At 56.1% G+C, this 20,813-nt stretch overlaps 1 protein-coding gene across 22 annotated transcripts in view; it reads right to left on the minus strand.

The window, feature by feature from the left end:
• The window catches only part of AGAP1 (ArfGAP with GTPase domain, ankyrin repeat and PH domain 1), a 514,165-nt gene that overhangs the window by 194,400 nt on the left and 298,952 nt on the right, over positions 1–20,813 (minus strand). For 21 of the 22 annotated variants that reach the window (XM_070071494.2, XM_070071492.2, XM_089328880.1 and 18 more), the window contains one exon: positions 1,071–1,175. In XM_070071494.2, coding sequence (XP_069927595.2) covers positions 1,071–1,175 — 105 coding nt within the window. Of the gene's footprint in view, positions 1–470; positions 868–1,070; positions 1,176–20,813 lie in introns of those variants that run through there. The other variant, XM_089328881.1, reaches the window with a different exon arrangement.

Here is a 20,813-nt window from a genome sequence, read left to right on the forward strand (position 1 = left end):
CGGAGCTGCACGCCACTCCTCCTCTGCTCCCCGCTGCTCAGAGCTGCATCTGGGCTCAGATGCAATCGTTTGCTTCCCTCCAGATTTTTTTTTTTTTTTTTGACAGGCAGAGTGGACAGTGAGAGAGAGAGACAGAGAGAAAGGTCTTCCTTTGCCATTGGTTCACCCTCCAGTGGCCACCGCGGCCGGCATGCTACGGCCGGCACACCGCGCTGATCCGATGGCAGGAGCCAGGTGCTTCTCCTGGTCTCCCATGGGGTGCAGGGCCCAAGCACTTGGGCCATCCTCCACTGCACTCCCTGGCCACAGCAGAGGGCTGGCCTGGAAGAGGGGCAACCGGGACAGAATCCGGCGCCCCAACCGGGACTAGAACCCGGTGTGCCGGCGCGGCAAGGCGGAGGATTAGCCTAGTGAGCCGCGGCGCCAGCCTGCTTCACTCTAGATTTTCAGACAGATGCACGCGTTCCTTCTCTCTCTAAGATTTCTTTATTTATTTGAAAGATGGAGCAAAACAGAGGGAAAGACAGAGAGGTCTTCCATCCACTGGTTCCTCCCCAGGTGCCCACACCAGCTGACGGGTGGATGACAGGACAGGCTGGGACCAGGCACCAGAAGGTCTCCCAAGTGGGTGGCAGGAACTCGAGCACGCAGGTCATCACCTGCTGCCTCCTGGGGGCACGAGCAGGAAGCTGGACGGAAAGCAGGGAGCAGGCAGGCCTCGACCCAGGCCCTCCAATAAGGACGCAGGCAGCCCAAGCGGCAGCTCAGCCCACTGCGCCATCTGCTCCTTTCACTACTTGCTCCTCCTGTCTTCTGTCTACGCTCCTTTAAACGTTTACCTGGGCTGTGTCTTTTCTAGTACTTCCTCTGTAGAATGAAAGAACCGCAGAGTGACTGTTAGGGAGCGTAGGAAGGGGAATGATACTCATTTTAATGGAGGGTGGGGGTCGGTACCATCTCTCCTCACGGAGCAGGAGCCCCGGAGCTAAGCGAACTCCAGACGGGAGGCTGGCGTGGCGCCAGGGCTCCCTGCGTGTGCCGCCGAGGCGTGCGCCTGGGGCCGTACTCACATGCAGGCTCGGGTGGTAGGTCAGCACGCCGTTGTCACACAGGGTCACGTACTTCTTCTTCCACTCCTTGTTCAGAGACTTGCCGCTCCGCTTCAGGAGCATGCCCTGCAGGGAGGAGGAGCCAAGCGTCAGGTCCCAAGTGCGCGGGCAGGGTCCCGACCCCCTCGCGGCTCTGCCATCTTCAAAGGGAGTCTGGGTTCCCCCACCCCCCGTGACATACAACGCACATATTCACACACTTCCTGTTGGACAGCCACGCACACCTGTCCTCCCACGAGGCCGGGCTGCCACGAGGGAGACCCACACTTCCTTTCTGAAAACGGCGCAGTAACCGTGCTCTCGCCCCGTGGCTGTAAGGTAGGACCCCGCAGGTTCCTTCATTTCAGATTTTTAATTTGTTAAAACTGAAATTCCGTGTGCCAACTTCAGTTAACCGTGTTAATGAACTGTGTGTAATCCTCTCTAATCCGTTCTTAATGAGCTCACATTTGGGCTTCGTGAGAACGCGGTGGGAGCGGAAGCCACGTGGAGCCCAGGCTTCCTTGAAGGGCCGACGCGTGTTCCCTCTCATTTTAACTGCCGGGTCCCAGCGACGCTCCCACCTGGTCGCAGGCTCTGCTGGGCTAGGGAGACCGAGGGCCCACAGGGCGCTGGCCAGCCCAACGCCTGGACCTCCAGCCCTCGGTCCCAGGGAGGGGCTTCTTGCTCAGGACTCCTGGACCCAGCTTTTCCATCATGATTCTCTGTCTCCCTCCTTTCCTGTCCCCTCCTAACCCCATCAACGTAACGTAACGCAAGGAGAACGGGAGACCCTTCTTACTACGGCAATGGTCCGTTTGTAAGCTGACCTGGTGGTCAGACCAAGAAAGCACACGGCTACCACCGATTCACTGGGACCGGGAATTCTGACACACTTCCGTCAGCCTCCTAATTTTGCTCTCCCTTGGGTGCCATGGTGGGAGAAAAAAATTTGGTAGGCGCTTTTGTGTGATGTGACGAAGTTCAAATTCAACTACCAATACTGTAATAATGCGCCTTTTTAATTTTCTCAAATCATAACCGAGTGTCACCAACACAGAGGTGATCTTGAGCCGGCTTGGGACTCTGACCGCCATGACACATGGTGACTGGGAGACGTAATGAAGGTTGGCAACGGCCCCCTGGCAACTGCCAACCTTTGGAAGGTCAGTTTCTCCGCAAGCCCTTACTATTTAAAGAAAACGCGTGGCAAAGCGCATCATGCCTTGGTGTTTGGAATCTAAGCCACAGGAAACCAACCCTGGCACAGAGACCAACCCAGTGAACAGCGTTACGATGCTGCAGACGCAAGCAACGGCAGCTTCCCTGCTTGGTAAGAAAGTCAGCGGGAGAGAGACAGGCACGACCGCTGATGCAATAATCCACAAGCAATCGCTTCAAATCATTACCACCCCCTCCCCACCCCCGCCCTGGGATTCCTACAGTTTTTAGACTTAGCATAACAAAACCTCACACGAGTCCTCCTGTGGCCTCACACTTCTGCATCATCCATTTCAGATGGAATTCCAACAATACCAGGGCCCAGGGATCACCCGCGGTGCTCCTGGTGCAGGAGCCGCTCTGAGCTTCAGAAGGCTTTGTCCCTCCCCGCGCTGACCAATGCCAGGGGCTCAGACAACACCCCCGGGGCTCCGTGCAGATGGACTCAGACAACTCTGGCCGGCAGGAGGCTACTTTTATGAGCAAATCCTAGCCTCGTAAGGATCCTTCTGCCGACCAAGGCCGCAAGGAGAGAAGAAAGGGAAACAGCCCAATTAGGAGGCATGGGGAGAGATGACTTCATAGCTTCCCGAGGAACTCAATTAGGCTGATGCATTTTGATGCTAGGAAAACTCGGGATCCTGGTAAGGGAAGAATCCCAATGCAGACGATCTTCAGTGAACTCGGGTTGAGCTGACGTGCTCGTCAAATGCTGCGCGAGCTGGGGGGCCTGGGAGCCCCGTCCCCACTCCCCAGCCTTGACCCCACCAGGTGTATTATCTGACACCCCAGAGACTGCTGTGGGTTTCTTTAGGTGGCCTCAGCACGGACCACCCCCGCCACACGGGCATGGCCATGTCCACTTTCGACCACGCTCCTCATAAGCAGTATGCCAGGGGCAGCAAAGTCCCAGCAGGCAGGGCTCCCTCAAGACAGAGAAGGCCCAGGGCCACAGGTGCAGAGGAACTTGGCAGCCGATGGGATATGGCAGGGCCCGCCTCCTGCCCGCCTCCTTCCCGCCGTGCTACTGTGGTTCCTGCTGGTGGTCCATGCCTCAAGGGGCCCTCCGAACGCGTCAGCATCGCCGGGCCCAACACCTTCAGTCTGGGGCCAGCAACTCCGGGGGAGGCTGCGCCTCTGCAGCCCGAGACCCCGCCACACAGGGCAGTGGGCATGCACAGCCCAGCGAGGGCCGGGGGCCCAGGCTGCACACCCACGCAGCACAGAGGATGTGCCCAGCTCCCCAGAAATGCAGGTGCAGTCAAGGAGCGGGGATGGAGGGGGGTTCTATTCCAGGAGGGCCTGCTGAGCCCATGTCTCTCCCTCCCAAACCTCCACTCAGCTACGACAGACTGGGAGTGGGAGGAAAGATGAGCGCCACTCTGAGATGCTAAAGAAAAACACCAAACAGATTCACTCCTTGTGCTGTACTGTGCATGGCCCCAGGAGAACAACTTCCTGTGTGCTACGTCCTGGGGCAGCCTAGGAAGGCCCCGAGTGCCAGGGGAACAGGAGAACACGAGGGGCATTTCTGGAAGCCACTCTCACCCCGACTGGGAGAGTCCAGGAAAGGGGTGACCCGGGCTGCTGGGAACCGGGCAGGGCCGAGTGACTCAGGGGGTGGAGTCCCTTGGCCAGAACACGATGGAGCCACATAGCGCCATGAGCCGGGCGGCCCTGTGACCCTGCGGGAAGGGCTCCTCGGGCTCTCAGACTTATGGATTATCCCACAGGAGAAAAACTGAATTCAAATGCCATGATAGTGCCTTATATTTAAATACTGCCCACAGGTCATACATGTTTACATATAACACGTCAAACCACACGTGTCCGAGGGCTGTTGCAGAAGGGTCTTGCAAATCAGAGACCTCTGGCCAAGTGTCACAGGGGCCAGTGGGGGCAGCTCTACTGTGCCAATGAGTCTTGGACAGGGCGGTGACGGTGACGGTGACGGCGATGGTGACGGTGACGGCAGCAGCAGTGCCTGGCCACACAGGGAGGTGGCTAGGAGCTGGGGGCCAGGAGGCACACCGGCCAGGCTTGCTAACACGGCTCTCTTCCCTCCTGCACGCCCACTTCCTGGCTGGCCCTGCCCCGGGAGACGTGGAGAGGAGACTGGGAGAGGGTGCAGGGGTGGTGATCCAGGTTGAGAAGGATTTCTCCGCGGCTCTGGCAAGAAGAGATCTCAGCTGCAAGACCCAGGCCCGCGGCAAGCGCGCTCGCCCCTGGCAGGGGCCACTAGGGCTGTCCCTGAGAAGTCACAGGAAACGCACGTCAGGCCCAACCCAGAGGAGAGGGATCGACACCTCCAGGCGATCCGAGCACGGGCTCGAGACGGAGCAGCACTGGGAGCCGGGCGTTTCTCCCGACTTCTCAAAAAGACCCTTCACGTTTTCATTTCTCAATCGCCTGAAAAGCATTTTGAGAACAGCCCCCGCGCTGGCGCTCACGACTGCACAGATCGGCAGCGGTGCTGACCAGGGACGCACACGGGGGCACGCAGGGTGTAAACAGCTTCTCTCTGACAACCCGGCATGGCCGCAGACTGCCGCTCCGCATGCCACACACAAGGCAACGTCCTACCGTGAGCGCAGAAAGAGGGTCTGGGTCACCCGTGTGAGTCACGTGCGAGCTGAAACCGGAGCCGGCAGTGCCGCCCGCACACTTGGACAGCGATTTGGTCCAGGAGAGCAGTATCATCTCCCACCTGAACTGCTGTTGTCACTTTCACATTCTGGTCTTTAGAAGCCGCCCCAGAAATCACTGCCTGGAACACAGAAGCACACTGGTGGCTCCAGCCGTGGTTTCTTGGAATCCCAGAAGGAGAGTGGGAGGAGACAGGTGACCACACGCTCGCAGGAGGCCCAGGGGAGCAAGCCCACTCGGGCTGCAAGGCCGACCCACAGGGGCTATGCTGGGACCACGGCCACCACACCACAGGAATCCCCACACACAGCACAGCCTCTGCTGGGAAGTCCTGCCTCTCCCTCGGAAGAGCCACTTCTCACTGGCTTTTTCTTTCTTTAAACTATATATTAGAGAGAGAGAGAGAGAGAGAGAGAGAGAGAGAGATCTTCTGCCGCCTCATTCTCCAAATGCCAGCCACAGCCCCTGTGTGGGGCACTCGCTCCAGGTCTCCCACAGGGGTGGCAGGAATCCCGTCATTTGAGCCATCACAGCTGCCTCCGAAGTCTGCGGAAGGAGGGAGCTGGCGTCGGGATCGGAGCTGTGCATCGAAGCAGGCACTCGGATGTGGGCTGGGCACACAAAGCGGCTGTTCACCCCACACAGGGAACGTACCAGCCACCCCCACCCCACTGGGGTGAGTACCAGGGATTCTCAGACAGGAAGGCAGAATCGGTGGGTTCCACTCGGTTTGCAGAGAGAACTGCGTCAAGGTCACTGCATTACTTAGTTTTTTCATTACTACAGCAAAATACCCGAGGGCACCAACTTTCCAAAGAGAACAGGTCCACGAAGCCTCACGGTCTGGGACGTTCAGGTCCAGAACTGGGTGGCCCTGCAGGGTTCACTGGTTTGGCCACTGGGGACAGCAGTGGCTGCAGGGGCTCGGGGGGCTGAGGCCGGTGGCTCGGGCTTTCCCAGCCTGTGTAGCCGTGGCTCTGAGATCAGAGGTTCAGCTGAACTATAAACGGGGCGGTGAGGGAATAAACACGTGTTTTCTTCTTCATTTGCTTACATTAATTAGGAACACTGATTTTTAAAGAATTTATGTCCCAAGTGAGAACCACAGAATCGCAGAGTCCAAGGAGGTCCCACAAGTTGCCAAATCTGCTACGAAAGTACTTCTGCATGACGGCTGCCCAGGGTTACCAGTCCCTCGCAGGGCTGCCCGGCAGATCCTGCCTTCACACCCCTGGGAACCCCGAGCTGCCTTGGAGGAAGTCTGACTGTGCTCCTGGGGAGGGTCTGAGATCACCGGGGTCTCAGACACACGAGTGCCACCACCCGCGGCTGTCTGAGCTACTTCCGCCGGGTACCAGACACGTACGGGAGAGGAGCTCTGGACACTCGGGTCTTCCAAAGCACCTGCTGGGCAGTGACAAGCTATCCTCAGAGACCTGGCCAGATGTCCTGCCCACAGAGTCACAACAGAGTCACGACAGACAGATGGGAACCTGGTACTGTTGTAAGCCACCACGTTTCGGGTTCTCTGCCCAAAGATGGATAATCCACGGGGCAGCTGGCGGCAGAACGGGGGACACGGGTTTGAGCTCGTGGCTCCAAGTCTGCACGGCCTCCCTGTGAGTCATGCTGCCCACCGCACCCACAGCACAGCCCTCATGCCTCGCACCAGTTTGCAGAGTGAGCAGTCAAGGGCTTTGTGACACCTCACGTGGCAAATGCGACCTCGCTGCCACCACCTACTAAATTTACTGACGCTTCAGAGAGGCTGGGATTTTGATGATCTACAACCCAAACACCAGGATTCCCAGCAGAGCCGTTCACTTCTTGCTGGAAGAACCCTCGTTACAGAGGAGCAGGGAGCCGGGTGTCTCGTGGCTGCCACCGTGTCTCGTGGCTGCCGTCTCTTTATTCGCCATGTGTGGTCTCTGGTCCCAGGAGGTCACTGAAAGCCAAAAGCAATGTTAAGTGCACAAGCTTTAAATAACTTACAAAGTTAATGTAACGGATGTGAGTGCTGTCTGGAATCCATCACTCAGGGCTCGCCACAGCCCCGAGCTGTGATAAAACACCACTCATAAATTTATATTAAAACTCTGCTCAATAGCAATTATTTACCAACAAAGATTTATTGACTGCGTTAGAGACTGGGGGTCTTACCCGGCAAATCAGTCTTTCTCTGGAGTCTGAGGGGCTGAACGGGCTGGCCTCTGCCTACACAGGGACCGCGGTGACACAGAGGCACCACAGGGCCGGTGCAGCAGCAGCCGTGACAAGGGCGGCTCCGCGTAGCGTTCAGGTCCCCCACAGGCTCTCTCAAGGCAGCATTTCCCAGGTGCCTCAGCAGCCCCTGGAGGCCGCGTGTACCTCCGACTGAGAGTGGAGGAGAGGGCCCGTGTGCCTTAGCAGTGGTGTGAATGCAGTCGGCCTGCCCCCGAGGGGGCGACAGCAGTCTCCTCATTGCCAAGTTGAAAAGACAACTGCCGTGCCAGGGCTTAAAAACACCCTGGCTGGGCTGGGCTGGGGCTGGGCTGGGGCTGGGCTGGGGCCGGGGCTGGGGCTGGGTGGCTGGGGCTGGGCTGTGGCTGTGGCTGTGGCTGGGGCTGGGGCCGGGGCCAGGGCTGGGGCTGGGGCGGGGTGTAGTGGGTAAGGCTGCCGCCTGCAACACTGGCATATTACATGGGTGCCCGGCTGCTCCACTTCTAATGACCTGGGAAAGCAGCAGAGAATGGCCCAAGTCTCTCTCTCTCCATCCTCCCAAAATAAATTAAAAAACCTTGTAAAAAATTCTAAAAAGAAAAGCCACCCACGTAAGTTCAGAAGTGCCAATGTTGCTATTCCCCCACCAAGAAAAAAAGCGACGTTGGAGGAACGGGCACCCGACCTGGAGAGTAAGACTCCACACCCCATCCGAGTGCCTGGCTCAAATCCTCATGCCCAAGGCCTGCTCCTCCAGAAGCACACCCTTGGGGGCAGTGGTGATGGCTCCTGCCACCCTCGTGGGAGACCTGGGCTGAGTTCCCAGCTCCTGGATCCACCCAGGGCCCAGCCCCACCTGCTGCAGGACCTGGGGCATGAGCAGGTCAGTGGGAACCCGCTGCCCGCGTCTCTGCCTCACAAGTAGAAGAAAAACCGTTGAAGGTGACGTGTGAGTACTTGGTGCTTCCCCGGGTCAGCCGCTCATCCTGTGCTCCGTGACCAGTGTTCACAACCCTTTGGGACACATTCTCCTTACAGAAGTTAAAGGTTTCTGCAAATTTCTCAAATGGCTCAGAAAAATGCTGAAATATGGAGCCAAGAGGCTGGACCCCAGTCAGCCGACCTGCATGCCTTTAATACGTTTACCCTAATTAAGATTTTCCCTGTAGTCTGCACTAGAGTCGCGGCCGATTCACATCAGATTAGCTTCCAGAGACCCAGAAAATGCCTCTGGGTGGGATTTCATCCACAGACACTGGAAAGCGAGGCTGGCGTCCTGCTCCACAGTGTCCTCGGCAGGGTCTCTCCTGCCTTCCTGCCTCGTGGCACACAGCTGTCCCTTGCAGGTCACAAGCACACACGCTGGACCCGCAGCAGCCAGTGTTGCCGTGGGGGCCGGTGAGAGCGGCCTTGCTCACAGCAGTGCCCATCGGCTCCACAAGGGACCCGTGTCAGGCTACGGTCCCAAGCACTGAACTCACTCCTGTCTCGAGAGGCCCTTGCTCCGTCAGCCGCTGCAACATTGGCTGCTGGCGCTGGGGACCCTCCAGGACCCTGGACGCACACTGTCCTCTGTGGGCCAACCTCGCCTTCAGCCTCTTTTTGCAGAGGAGGTTGTTACCGGACACAGCACTGGCGGCGGCAGGGAGTCCAGGGGAACCAGGAGGCCCCCAGTTCTCCCCAGGCTCTGCAGAAAGAGATCCCCGAGCCCTTTAACAGGGTGTGAACCACACGGAAGCCATCGGCGACCGAGTCCTCCCCCTACTTCCAGCCTCCCTGGTGACACCCCCTCCCCTCACGACTGCTGGGCTGGGCCGACTGAGCCCCACCCCACTCAGATATCAGCGTTTGGAGGTGGGGCCTTCATCGAGTTAATTATTATTTCAAAAACTTCTGTTACTTATTAGAGAGAAACAGAGCGAGTGAGCGAGCGAGCCGGCCCATCTACTGGTTCACTCCCCAAGTGCCCTCAATTTCCCCCCAGGAGCTGAAGCTGGGGGCCAGGAACTCAATTCATTTCTCGCATGCAAGTGGCAGAAGCTGCTGCCTTCCAGGGTCTGATTAGCAGGGAGCGGGAGTCAGGACCCGCAGCTGGGCATGGAGTCCAGGCACTCTGACGTGGCACTCAAGTGGCCTAGGTGGCATCTGGACCTGCGTAATGCCCACCCCAAGCCAACCACTGTAGACCGAGGCAGCCAGGGTGGGCCTCAGTCCAGCAGCACTGGCCTCCTAAGAGGACATCAGGACACAGACACACAGGGAAGAGATCCGAGGATGGAGGCCTCGGAGGGAACCAGCCTACGCACGTTGCGCTGCGATAAAATACACGTCTGTTGTTGGAACTCCCTGGTCTGCGGTGCGTGGTTAGAGTAGCCCAAGAGGTGACTGACACGCAGCCCTGTGGACGGGCTGGGGCTGCTCCAGTGCAGGAGATCCGCTGACTCTCCCAGCTGTGCCCTGCAGGGCCCCACGTCACACTTGTCCTCAGCCTCCTTTCCCTTCCCCGAGGGCCTCTCGGGCACCGAGCCCTGTGCCTGCCCCCCAACACACACAGCAAAGGTCTCTCCCCCCGAGGGAGTCTGCGGGGCTGGGGCTGGCTGAGCCAGATCTGGCCCCCAGTGTCCCGCATCCGCGGCCGGCACAGGGGACACCCTCAAACAAAGTCCCAGCAAAGTATACTACTCCCAGCAAACCTGCAGCCTCAAGCAGACGAGGGAGGGTGACCGGTTACGGTGGCACCGGTGACATCTGGATGCGTGACGTGCACGTTACAGAATTAGGGTTTAAAACAAAAAAGATCCGTCGTGGATCAAGACGGCTCGTCATTCACGGCGGAGAAAACGCTCTTCAGTGGAAGAAGCGAGTCAGTAACAGCAATCATTCGCCGCGGGCACGGAGAAACGCCAAGGACCGGCTTCCCTGGAGCATCCTCCCACAGGAAACACAACCCGACGGAAGTTCCGGCGCAGGGAGACGCCTGGGCAGTCTGGCCTCTGCCGTTCAGTCTTCCTGTCCGGGCTGAGGTGGCTCCGTGGACGCAGCAGGGACCCCTCGCTGAGCTCTTTGTGAACACGGGGCTGTCTGCCGCCCCACACCCAACATCTCACAACCCGAGGCTTCTCCACCAGCTTGCCTCGGGGGAGGGGCGAAGGCGGAGGAGAGGATTCGGGCTCTTTAGCCAGCTCCCCGGTGACCCCTCCGCCACCGGTTCGTAATATTTCTGTCATTCTGCCAGGTTGCAGGGTTACACTTTAATTGAGCTGTCAGCATCTCCAACAATCCTATAAAGCCGCGATTATGCACGGCGGGGTTAGTGACACACTTGTTATTGTGGACGCCCTATTTGCGAAACCCAAACCTGCACCACACACAGGTCAGCTCACCCGCGCGACCTTGCTGTCATTAGCCGCGTCTATTCCTACCTCACCGCTGAGAAAATCACACAGCCCCGGCTTCAAAGTGCCGGCCGGCACTGGATTCGGCCAGGAGCTAATCACCCACAAATCCAGCTCAAATGGCAATAATTGGCTAAACTGCTCCCCTCTCCAGAGCTCAGCAGTAATTTGGGATGATAAAGAAAAGAATTATTCAGCTAACTGCCCCGAAATGTATGCCTTGTGACCGGCACACTTCACATTTTAATAATGATGGACACGAATCCAATTTAATGCAGTGTCAGCCGAGTCACAAGACTGATAACAATGACAGGGAAGAGAAACAAAGTTTGTTGTGCACCCCCTCCCCGTGAACCCCACATTTTACAACCTCGTTGGCAGCGGGGGAGGCTGGAGAGACGGCCACGTCAGGTAGGTCTGGACGGCTCTGTGACGTCTGGCTGACAGCCAAGCGCTAACCAAAAGAATTAAAAAACGGGCAGAGGGAGTGACGGAACTACCACACGGCGTGCAGGCAGCACCGAGCACAGAGGCCTTCAGCACACCTCCCCTATCCAGAGGAAAATAAAACTCACATAAAACAAACATTTTTCCCCATCAGGCCTGGCAGATCCCGTCTAGATAGTTCCAGTTAAGATTATCTCATGGTTGCCTCATTTTTCTTCCCGGTCCCCCTGTCTCTCCCGTCACAAGATGTTCAGCACCAGGGACAAGACTCTGCACGCTGGCTGGGGCCAGCTGAACCGTCCATCACCTTCCTGCAGGCCGACCTCTCCTCCCACCCAGACCGCCCCTGGGGACAGAACCACAAAGAAAGCCTGAGGCTCTCACAGCAATTTCTCCTGTAGCTAAAGGAGATTAAAGTGAATGCAACGGCCTGCCTGGGAGGCAGATCCTGGCACCCACGCTGGCCAGAGTGGTCCTTCGTGGGATGGTGGCCCTTGGTGAAAATGCAAATGGTTCAGGGCCTACTAGGTGGTCTGCGGGTGTGGCAACAACACAAGCCTGTCCCTGTGTCTTTATTCAAGCCAGAAGCCTCAGCACAGGTCTCACAGAGGCTGCAGGGAGGGCTGGCTGAGTCACGGGGGGGAGTGGGGGGGGGGCTGGTGCACACTTGTGCAGAGTCAGAGCTGACTCACTGGGTAAGCCACCTGTCCCCTGTGTGCGGAGCCCTCAGACGTCTGCTAGGAGCGGTGTTTTCTCCCCAAACACGCCTGTAAAGGTGTCCTAGGACAGTCTGAACACTCTGTCCCCCAGGTGTTCTGCTCGCACTCCGGCAGCCCAGGTGTGCCAGAACACACCCTTACGCTCTAGCACCGGAGAACGCTCTGGGCTTCACTCTACCATTGCTCCCCTTGAGCTCCTCTGTCCCTTTCTGGGCGATTTCTCCTCCACTCTACTCTCTGCCCCTGCCCCGAGCTGGGGCCCAAGTCCCACTCTTCTTCCCAGACCTTACCCTGGGCTATAGACATTCAGGCCTGGGGTACCCCAGGGAGCCCCTTACCCTGTCCAGGACCAGGGATCCCGCCAGCAGTGCAGGTGGCACCTGGTGGCTGTGGCAAATCCCAGCAGTCACACCCTAGGGCCCTCCGTATCTTCTATCTTGGGTTCCCTGTAGAAGAGGCTGTCCCTGGACCTGCCCTGGACAGGAGGGCCATGACGAGCCACCTGTGACAACCATGGCCTTGCTGTGTGACCAGTCCTGAGACGTGCCATATATGTACACCACACACCGGATTTCAAAAGCTTAGTTAAGAAAAACCATAACTTTTTAGATTGAATGCATGCTGAAATGGTGAATACATACTACATATATGCAGTTAGATAGAACATAGTCTAAAAAAATTAATTTCACTTCCTTCTTTTCGTAATGTGGCCCGCACATTTGACAGAAATCCCTCATGTGGTCTGTATCACGTTTCTTTTGTTGTTGTTTTTAAGATTTAGTTTCTATGTGAAAGTCACAGTTAAAGGGAGAGAAGAGACAGAGAGAGAGAGAATGGTCCATCCGCTGGTTTGCTCTGTAGATGCTGCAGGGCTGGGGCTGGGTCAGGCCAAAGCCAGGAGCCTGGAGCTTCATGCAGGTCTCCCATGTGGGTGGCAGGGGCCTAAGGACTTGGCCGTCTTCCGCTGCTTTTCCCAGGCTTATTAGCAGGGAGCTGGATTGGAAGTGCAGCAGCAGGGACTTGAACCGGTGCCCTTACAGGTCGCCCACATCGCAGGCATCAGCTTTGCCCGCTCTGCCACAACGCCGGCCTCAGGTTTCCACAGACAGAGCTGTCCCAGGCCCACACGGGCTCCTGTGCTCCCGGTTCCCTGAGTTCTAGGTCAGTACCTTCAGGAAGATAGGACCCTCCCCCAACTCCCCCAAAACCTGGCCAACAGCAAAGGTTCAGGAGGCATTTGACCAATGGATGACTGGGCGAGTGCGGCCGTCCCGTGTATGGTCAAAGTCCTATGGCCGTGCCGTCACCACGCCAGGTAGTATCAGCTGAAGTGGAACAGGCTCCCGGCCCCGGGCGGCAACCACAGCCAGGCCTTGCCCTAGGTGGTTAGACACGGCACACAGAGGAACCGGGACCAGTCAGCTCCGAGTGTGGGTGCAGTGGACGGACGACGTCACTGCCTTCATGAGGGCGTCACCAGGGCCTGCCTCTCAGGATTCCTACCTGTCGCAGAAGCTAAGACACAGGGCGGGGGTCGTGGTGCAGCAGGATAAGCTGCCACTGGGACACGCACATCACACACTGCAGTGCCAGTTTGAGTCCCTGCTGCTCCACTTCCGATCCCGCTTCCTGCTAACAAGCCCGGGAGGCAGCAGAAGGTGGCTCAGGTACTCGGTCCCTGCCAACCACCCACACGGAGATCTGGAAACAGCTTCTGGCTCTGGACTTCAGCCTGGCCCAGTCCTCTGTGTTATGAGCATCTGGGAGGTGAACCAGCAGATGGAAGGTCTCTGTCTCTTTCTTTTCCTCTTTCTAGCACTCTGCCTCTCAAATACATAATTTTTTTTTTTTTTTTTAAAAAGACACAGATACACTGTGGCAATTCAAATCATGGGCTAGAGGTTCTACTAGAGAAATCACAGGAAAGGGAGTACTCGCTTTCCTCCTGATCAAGAGATGAGGTCTGTGCAGACCAACAGCCATGTGTCCATTTTAGACTCAGACCTAAACCAGGGATGGACAACAGGTACACGGGGCGCTCGGCTCCCAGAAGCCTTTTCAACACGGCACCCCAGGCCGTGTGCTAGGACGGGCAGAGAAGGAGCCAGCCCCTGCAGCTGGCCCTGACAGCGCCTTGCCCCTCGGTCTCTAGAAACTTCCTGTGCAATACAAAGTCGTGATGTCACGATTGTCATGGCCATGGCTCCTGCCCCTGTTTGAGTTTCTTGGAGACCTGAAGGCTTCCATGAACTGATCAAAGCGAGAAACACACTGAGGCTGTGCTTGCGGAAAACAAAGCAGATATAATCCCTGCCTGCTCCAGGACAGCGGGGTCCCACGGGGGTCTCGCACTCCACTGCATTCCTCTCCTCCCCGGGCCTCCCGCCAGGCTGAGGGTCCAGTGGCCCGGGGTGAAGGAGGGACTCCTACTCTCAGTCCGTCATGGAAAAGGACCTGCGGCAGAGGTGTCCGGATGCTCCGGGGCCGTGGGGCGGGGTCCTCCACAGCTCTCCTGCCTCTGAATGGTGCTTTTTAAAATCGTGCTGCATCGACCCGGCAGCGAGACCCTTTCTACAGATTCTGATGTCTTCGTGGCAGGGGGTGGAGGGGCTGGGGAGGGCAGTGCGAGGCTAGGGAAACTGATCAGAGGGACACAGTGCTTTAGGGTCATCCCCAGAATCACGCCCTGGACAAGCAGGAGGAACTGAGGTCCTAGCCACCCACCAGGGACCCCAACGAGCAGTCAGCTCGTCAGCCCCTCTGTCAGAGCCGACCTGGGACTGGGACGGGGGAGCCTTCGGCACGAGCGCCCTTCGGGTCCCTGGAGGGCTATGGAGCTCAGTGCAAGTGGGTAACGGAGGCGACTGTTCACGTGGGCAGTCAGATGGGCTCCACTTCCAGCTGGCTTCCTCTACAGAAGCCTGCTCTGGTCCACCCTGGTGGCTGTCAGAGAGATGAACGTCGCTGCCACTGACGACAGGGTATTTCACTGACGTGAGCAAATGTGGACGGAGACACCAGGCGTGGGCCAAGGTGCGCACCTGGAAGTGACCAGGAAAAGAGGCTGTCTTTATTTCCCTCCAAAGGTCTCAGATGCCAACGGCCGTGGGTGACGGGAGGTGAAGGCGGAGCTTCACAAATCCTCTGATTCATCACATTTAAAAAATTACTCGAATGGGCTCTCTCTGGAGAAGCTGATTGTTAATCGGGACAATTTAATGATGAAAACACCCTCAAATATCGTGTCAGCAAGTTACAAACGGCCTTGCTGTTTCCACGTAGGAATGGCACCATGTATACTATATACAAAGTATTGCATTTCACGCCTCATTTACTGCGGCATATTAGCGGCTTCAGCCATCAAGTAACAACTGTCTCTTCCCCTGGTTCAGATACTGCAGGGGGTGGGGGCCGCGCAGTGGGAGAAGGGCCCACGGAGGTTCAATGGCCGCACGCGCCTTGGGAGAGTTCGGGGCTGTCCGTTTTATGGGCCTGTCAGCAAGGCGAGATAATGGCACATCTACATTTTAGCAAACAGTGCAGTCTTTAGTAAACACTTCTTGTGTATACACAACTAATTGATGCATCATTTGGCGCATTTTTCTTCATTTAATTACTTAAGATCACTCAAAAAGATGGTAGCAGAGGATTCCTGTGATTATTTAACTGACTCACTTCACTTCTAAAATGCCTGAAAACACAGAGCCTTTGCCACCGCCTCAGCTCTCCAAAGCAAAGCAATGTACAGCCGTAATCGGGGCTGGCACTGTGGCGCAGCGGGTTAGCCGCAGCCTGCAATAGAGGCATGCCACAGTGGCACCGGCTGGGGTCTGGCTGGCTCCACTTCTGCTCCAGCTCCCTGCTAAAGTGCCTGGGAAAGCAGCAGAAGATGGCCCAGATGCTTGGGCCCCCATGTGGGAGACCCAGGTGGAGCTCCAGGCTCCTGGCTTTGGTTTGGCCCAGCCCTGGCTGTTGAAGCCATCTGGGGAGTGAACCAGTGGATGGACGATCTCTCTTTGTCTCTTCCTCTCTCTCTCTCTATGCAACTCTTTCAAATAAAAATAAGCAAATCTTAAAGAAAACTCTTTGCAATCTCAGGCACTTGTTTCAGGATCCAAAAAAATTCCAAAACCGAGAATAAGACAGAGGAGGAGGATATTCCACTTGTTGGATTCCGTTTTATGTGATGCCACCTGGATGCTGCTAGCAACATTACTGATCTGCAATTTGCACTCAGAAGGTGCAAGGGGGCTGTGGTGACAAGAGACCTGCACGGTGAGGATGAGGCAATTCTCACATGCGGAATCGTCAGCCGCCCCCCTGAGGCATCAGAAGAGAGCCAGAGCTTGGATCCACACGGAGCTTCTCTTTTTGCCAGGAGCGCCAGGACGCTCTGAGATAAGCCACATGGGAGCTGCCCGCCTGTGCACTTGCTGGGGTAAAGCCCTTCGCTGGGCCTGACGTCCAGCTGCTCACGTTCTAATACGTATCAGGATTTCTCCCGCTCTGTGATGAAGGCTTGGCCTCGAGATGGCATTGCTAAGGGCTCCCAGAAGCAGGCAGAGCTGGGCAGGGAGCGGAGTGTTGGCTCCCCCGGCCGGCACCCTCGGCAGCCACACAGCCCTCGCTGGCGGCCGGCCCCCGGCGCAGGCTGAGGCCCGAGCGTTCTGTGGCCGCGATGCCTGTCTTTGAAACGCTCGTGGTGCTGCCAGGGGCAGGCAGCAGCTTTGCAAACAGCTCTCGGCTTACTCGGCAAAGCTTGCTTTTTCCCTTCAAAGGTGGCAATCTGTTCTGCAGATACAGGTTAACGCCGAGGCCTGGCTGGAGGATGCGTGCAGCTGCTACCGTGGTGCCGTGCAGCGGGCCCAGGCGCACACACGGCGGAAGCTGCGGCTTTCTAGACACCACTCAGGGAGAACAAACTGGCGACAATCCCCTGCCCTCTTCTGAAGCCTGACCCCAACACGCTGCAAGGGGAGGGCACGGGAGAGGCGTGCGGACCGCAGCCGCAGCCCGCGTCTGGCCATGCTGCTCCCGGCAACGGAGCATGCCCCTTGGCAGAGAATTCCTCCCGCTCAACTTCTTTTAAAACTTCTTATGGGAGGAGAGGGAGTTAACATAAGAAACAATATGTATTAAAAAAAAAAATGCAAGGTGCCCAGCGAACGGCTAATGGAATCTGATGCTGGCTTTAATTTTAATGAAGAAAGTTGCCAGTAGCAACAAAACTGTCAGCAGCCGTGGAGCACCATTAATAAAGATCGAGACAACATTAGTGCCCGGCACCAGTACAAAAGGTTCCCTCGCTTCACGCTGTGCTAAATTGGCTGCCCAATTTTTCTTAAGTGTCCATTCTATTTAGAAGACAATTTATTAATTTTTGCCATTCATTGTCAGTTGACAGGCCATCATTTTGTAGACCGAATTTTAGATGAAAACTAATTGAAGAGACTGGCAGTATTTATGAGGGGTATTATTTGTCAATTACAGCGGCAAATACTCCTTGCTACCACCAACTTTGATGCCCCTGTTGTCTGGGTGTGAGAACCACTGTTACGGCTGGCATTAAAATATGAGTAAGTCTCTCCCTGCTCATCAGCTCATCAATTTCATAGGCATGGAGGGAACCCACCGCCCTGGTAGATGGATACATTGTAACTGACAAAGGGGGAGTGATCATCACAGACAAGCCACACACAAAGCAGAAGCCCAGGGAGCTGATTCAGATTCCCAGCCTTTCCTCATCTCTGGGTAATAGCCACAAGCCGTCCTTAACAGGGTTGTCTCCTGAATTTTATACAGTAGCAAAATAATTTCCCAATAAACTGCTATGTCTTAAACAAATTCAAGCAGGGATATGCACACATACAGAATGGGTGCGCATGTGAGTTGTGTGTGTGTGTCTATGCTCTGCCTATCAATTTGCCAACAAGAAAGCTCAATGTCTTGTTCTAAAAATGAAAAATATTTAAAAAAAGAAATAAAAAATGAGAATCTTGCCTTTTATAAGGAAAATGCTTGCATTCAGTAAAAAGCCCTTCAGAACTTGGAATTAAAAGTTTGATCAACCAGTTTCTGTAAGAATGTCATGTTCATGTCCGTGTTCTACAGCAAAATCTTTACATCTTCTTAACTAATGCTACCAAAAGCCTGGATCCCACATCTTAACAATGAGCAGTAATTTGCTTAACAACTAAAGGAAAATTTAATGAGCAACAATTTTATATGCCCAACTTAACTTCTCTTTCTGTTGATGATGGAATTTGCTAGATTGCTGTAGAGCCTGGATTATGTTCTCAATTTGAATTTGCACAGAATGTGAGGTTTCAGCAATTAAGACACACATTTTCCCAAAGTGGCAATACTGAATTAAATGCTGGACAGTTGTGGCGTCTTGGAAAGTATCCAGTCTAAGCCAGAACAATGAGAACACCCCGAGGTCGCCCAGGCAGCACCCAATGCATCCAAATAGTCCAGAAAAAACATGGCACACAGCGAAAGGCATGTCTCATCAACTCGGGCATCTCCGAAGGCTCTGAACGGGCAAACTGTTCTCCAGACACCCAATCATTGCCCAAACGACCACTGCGCGACACTCTCGGAGTCAGTCCCGGGGCTGCGTGGAGAATGCTGCCCAGGATCTCCTTCCACTCCTCCCTTGTCTGCTGCCATCCAAAAGCTGGCCCAGGAGGCGCAGGTCTCTGTCACCTCCCCGCGGTGTGCACGTGGAGACAGAGGACGCCGCTGTGGGAAAGATGTGTCTGTGTCTGTGTGCAGCTTCTGTTTCACAAGGGGCAGCTACGAGCCCGGATGCTCCTTAGGGACGCACGTTGTTTGAGGGTCAGGGACAGGAAAGGTGGACACCTCACAGCCAGCGGCTCCAAGGGCAGCATCCTGGAGACACACCCACTCTCACCTGAGGTCTCCCAGGACGCTGTCGGCCGGGTCAGGGTCTGCTGAGTTCCCAGGACACGGGATACTCTGCACGGCATATCTGGCTCCCAGCAAAGCAAAGCTGGGCCATTCACTGTGGTACGGAGTCTGGCTGTCCCTCCAGTCTCACACTCTCAGGCACTGCTCTCATGCCGACGGCATCGGCCCAGACCACGCTACAGGAACCACACGTGTTCTCAGGCATCTGAGTTCACAGTGACCGTCAGCACGGGCCCAACAACGGCAGGAAGCCTGTGGGGTGTGCGCCACACAAGCAGCACCAACTGCAGTTTCCAAACGGAACTGTGACTAACTCTGGAAAGGGGACACTGCCCTGCCTCTGACGCCTGTGACCACAGCCACATGTCTCTGATTTTACACTGGAAGTCAACCCTTTGCCATCTTGCCTGGGACCCCTAGGGAACGCGTAGACTCCGTCAAGGCAATGGGCCTGATCCATCCCTGGGAACAGGGGCCTCACGCGTTCGTCCAACAGTGGCTGTAGCCACATTAAGAGCTGCCTGATCTGCTCTTTGGGGCCGCCCCTTGGCTTCCGAACCATTCTGTGTGAACCACTGAGTCAGAACGAGGAGCCACAGCCCCAGAGCAGCTCAAGGAAGAGGAAAATTTAAACACGTCCCTCGTCTTTGAGACAAGGCAGCTCCTACGCGTAAGAAAGGGCCCCAGACATTTCTTCTAAGGCAGGAGAGGGGCAGGGGGTCTCCTCCCTACACAGGCGTCACATCACACACTGCCCAACGCCCGGGCTCTAATGCAAACACACCTGCTCCCTGTGACGTCAGCGGAGGCACTCGGACTCCCTGTGAGTTATGGGGATGAGACCCCAGTGGACTCGCATTCACAGCACAAAAGTCACCAGAGTCCAGAGCCACGAATGCAAAGGCAAGGCCAACAGTCTTCTCACGGTCCAACCAAGAATTACAGATTTTCAATGTAGCAGGACTCCGCTTCCACGACTTTAAAATTCACCCAAAGTAAAATAAATTTAGCACCTGGTTATAAAGAAGATAACTCTGTAATTGACTCAGTAAATTGTATCAATGCACAAAGCAAAAAGAATTCAGAATTTTAGATGGCACATAACTGGAATAAATCTGCTAAGGACTGATTGTCAAACGCCTGTCACACTACTAACTCCATCTTCTAGGGTGACCCTCGATCCCTGCGGCATGGACCAGACCTGGCTTTCCACCTCGGCTACTCAAGGGACACACGCAGAAGTGACAGATACAGCATGCCTGAAGTGTCCTGAGATGGTGATCATGTGACCAAGTACGAGCTGACCACTGGTGTTCAAGTTGGTCTTGGAGGTGACCCCTGCACCCCGGAAGGGAAGGTCGAGGAGGCGGTGCACCTGCCTGCACGTGGCAGTCCCACCTTCCCGGAGGCTGCAGGAACCCAGCCCGGCCTCAGTGGCTCCAGGAGCGGATGCATCCGGTTCCCTCCCTTCCATGCCAGCGAAGCCCAGGAAGGGTGCATCTGCCATCTCCGCTTGCCTGCAGACTCACAGCCACTGGGTGCGGCTCACCTGCCCAGCCACTACTTCCAGACCAGGAGCGGACGAAGAGAGCCTATTTAACTCGGCGGCGGCGCTCGCCACCACACTACCCAAAGTGGGCACAGTCAACGCTGACTTCCAACCCAAACCAAAACAAACTGACAATCACCCTTCCCCCATCACAACCCAGCAACTGGCAAAAGTGAACTGGTTTGTTCCATGTATTTCAGCACCCTTCACGCCCTGAATGAGGCTGAAGAGTAAATCCGTCTGATTGAATTTCACTGGCTTTCAGAGTCCTTGTTCAGTCTGACACAACTTTCTGGCTTCTGAAGCCCCACGTTAACAACCGCAGCGTCTGGAATCGCGGTACCCAGTCTTGCTGACAAGTGACGGCCCGGACGGCCGTTCCATCCACCTGGAACACCCATGGCCACCTCGGGAGGCGGGAAGAAAGACGTGCACCCTCCCAGGGGCCGCCTCCCCGGGCCCCTGAGGGGCTTCTCTCTGCCTGCCTGCCGAGGAAAATCCCCAGGAAGCTGGCAAGTCCAGCACCTTTCTATTCCATACCCTGGGAGGCAGGGAGGTCTCCACCTTGCTCCCGGGGAAATGACACACTTCCCCGCCCGGGTCGGGTCGGTGGTAC

The sequence above is a fragment of the Oryctolagus cuniculus genome, chromosome 3 (genome assembly GCF_051225735.1).
Source record: "Oryctolagus cuniculus isolate XC-2025 breed Fujian yellow rabbit chromosome 3, ASM5122573v1, whole genome shotgun sequence".
Lineage (NCBI taxonomy): Eukaryota > Metazoa > Chordata > Mammalia > Lagomorpha > Leporidae > Oryctolagus > Oryctolagus cuniculus.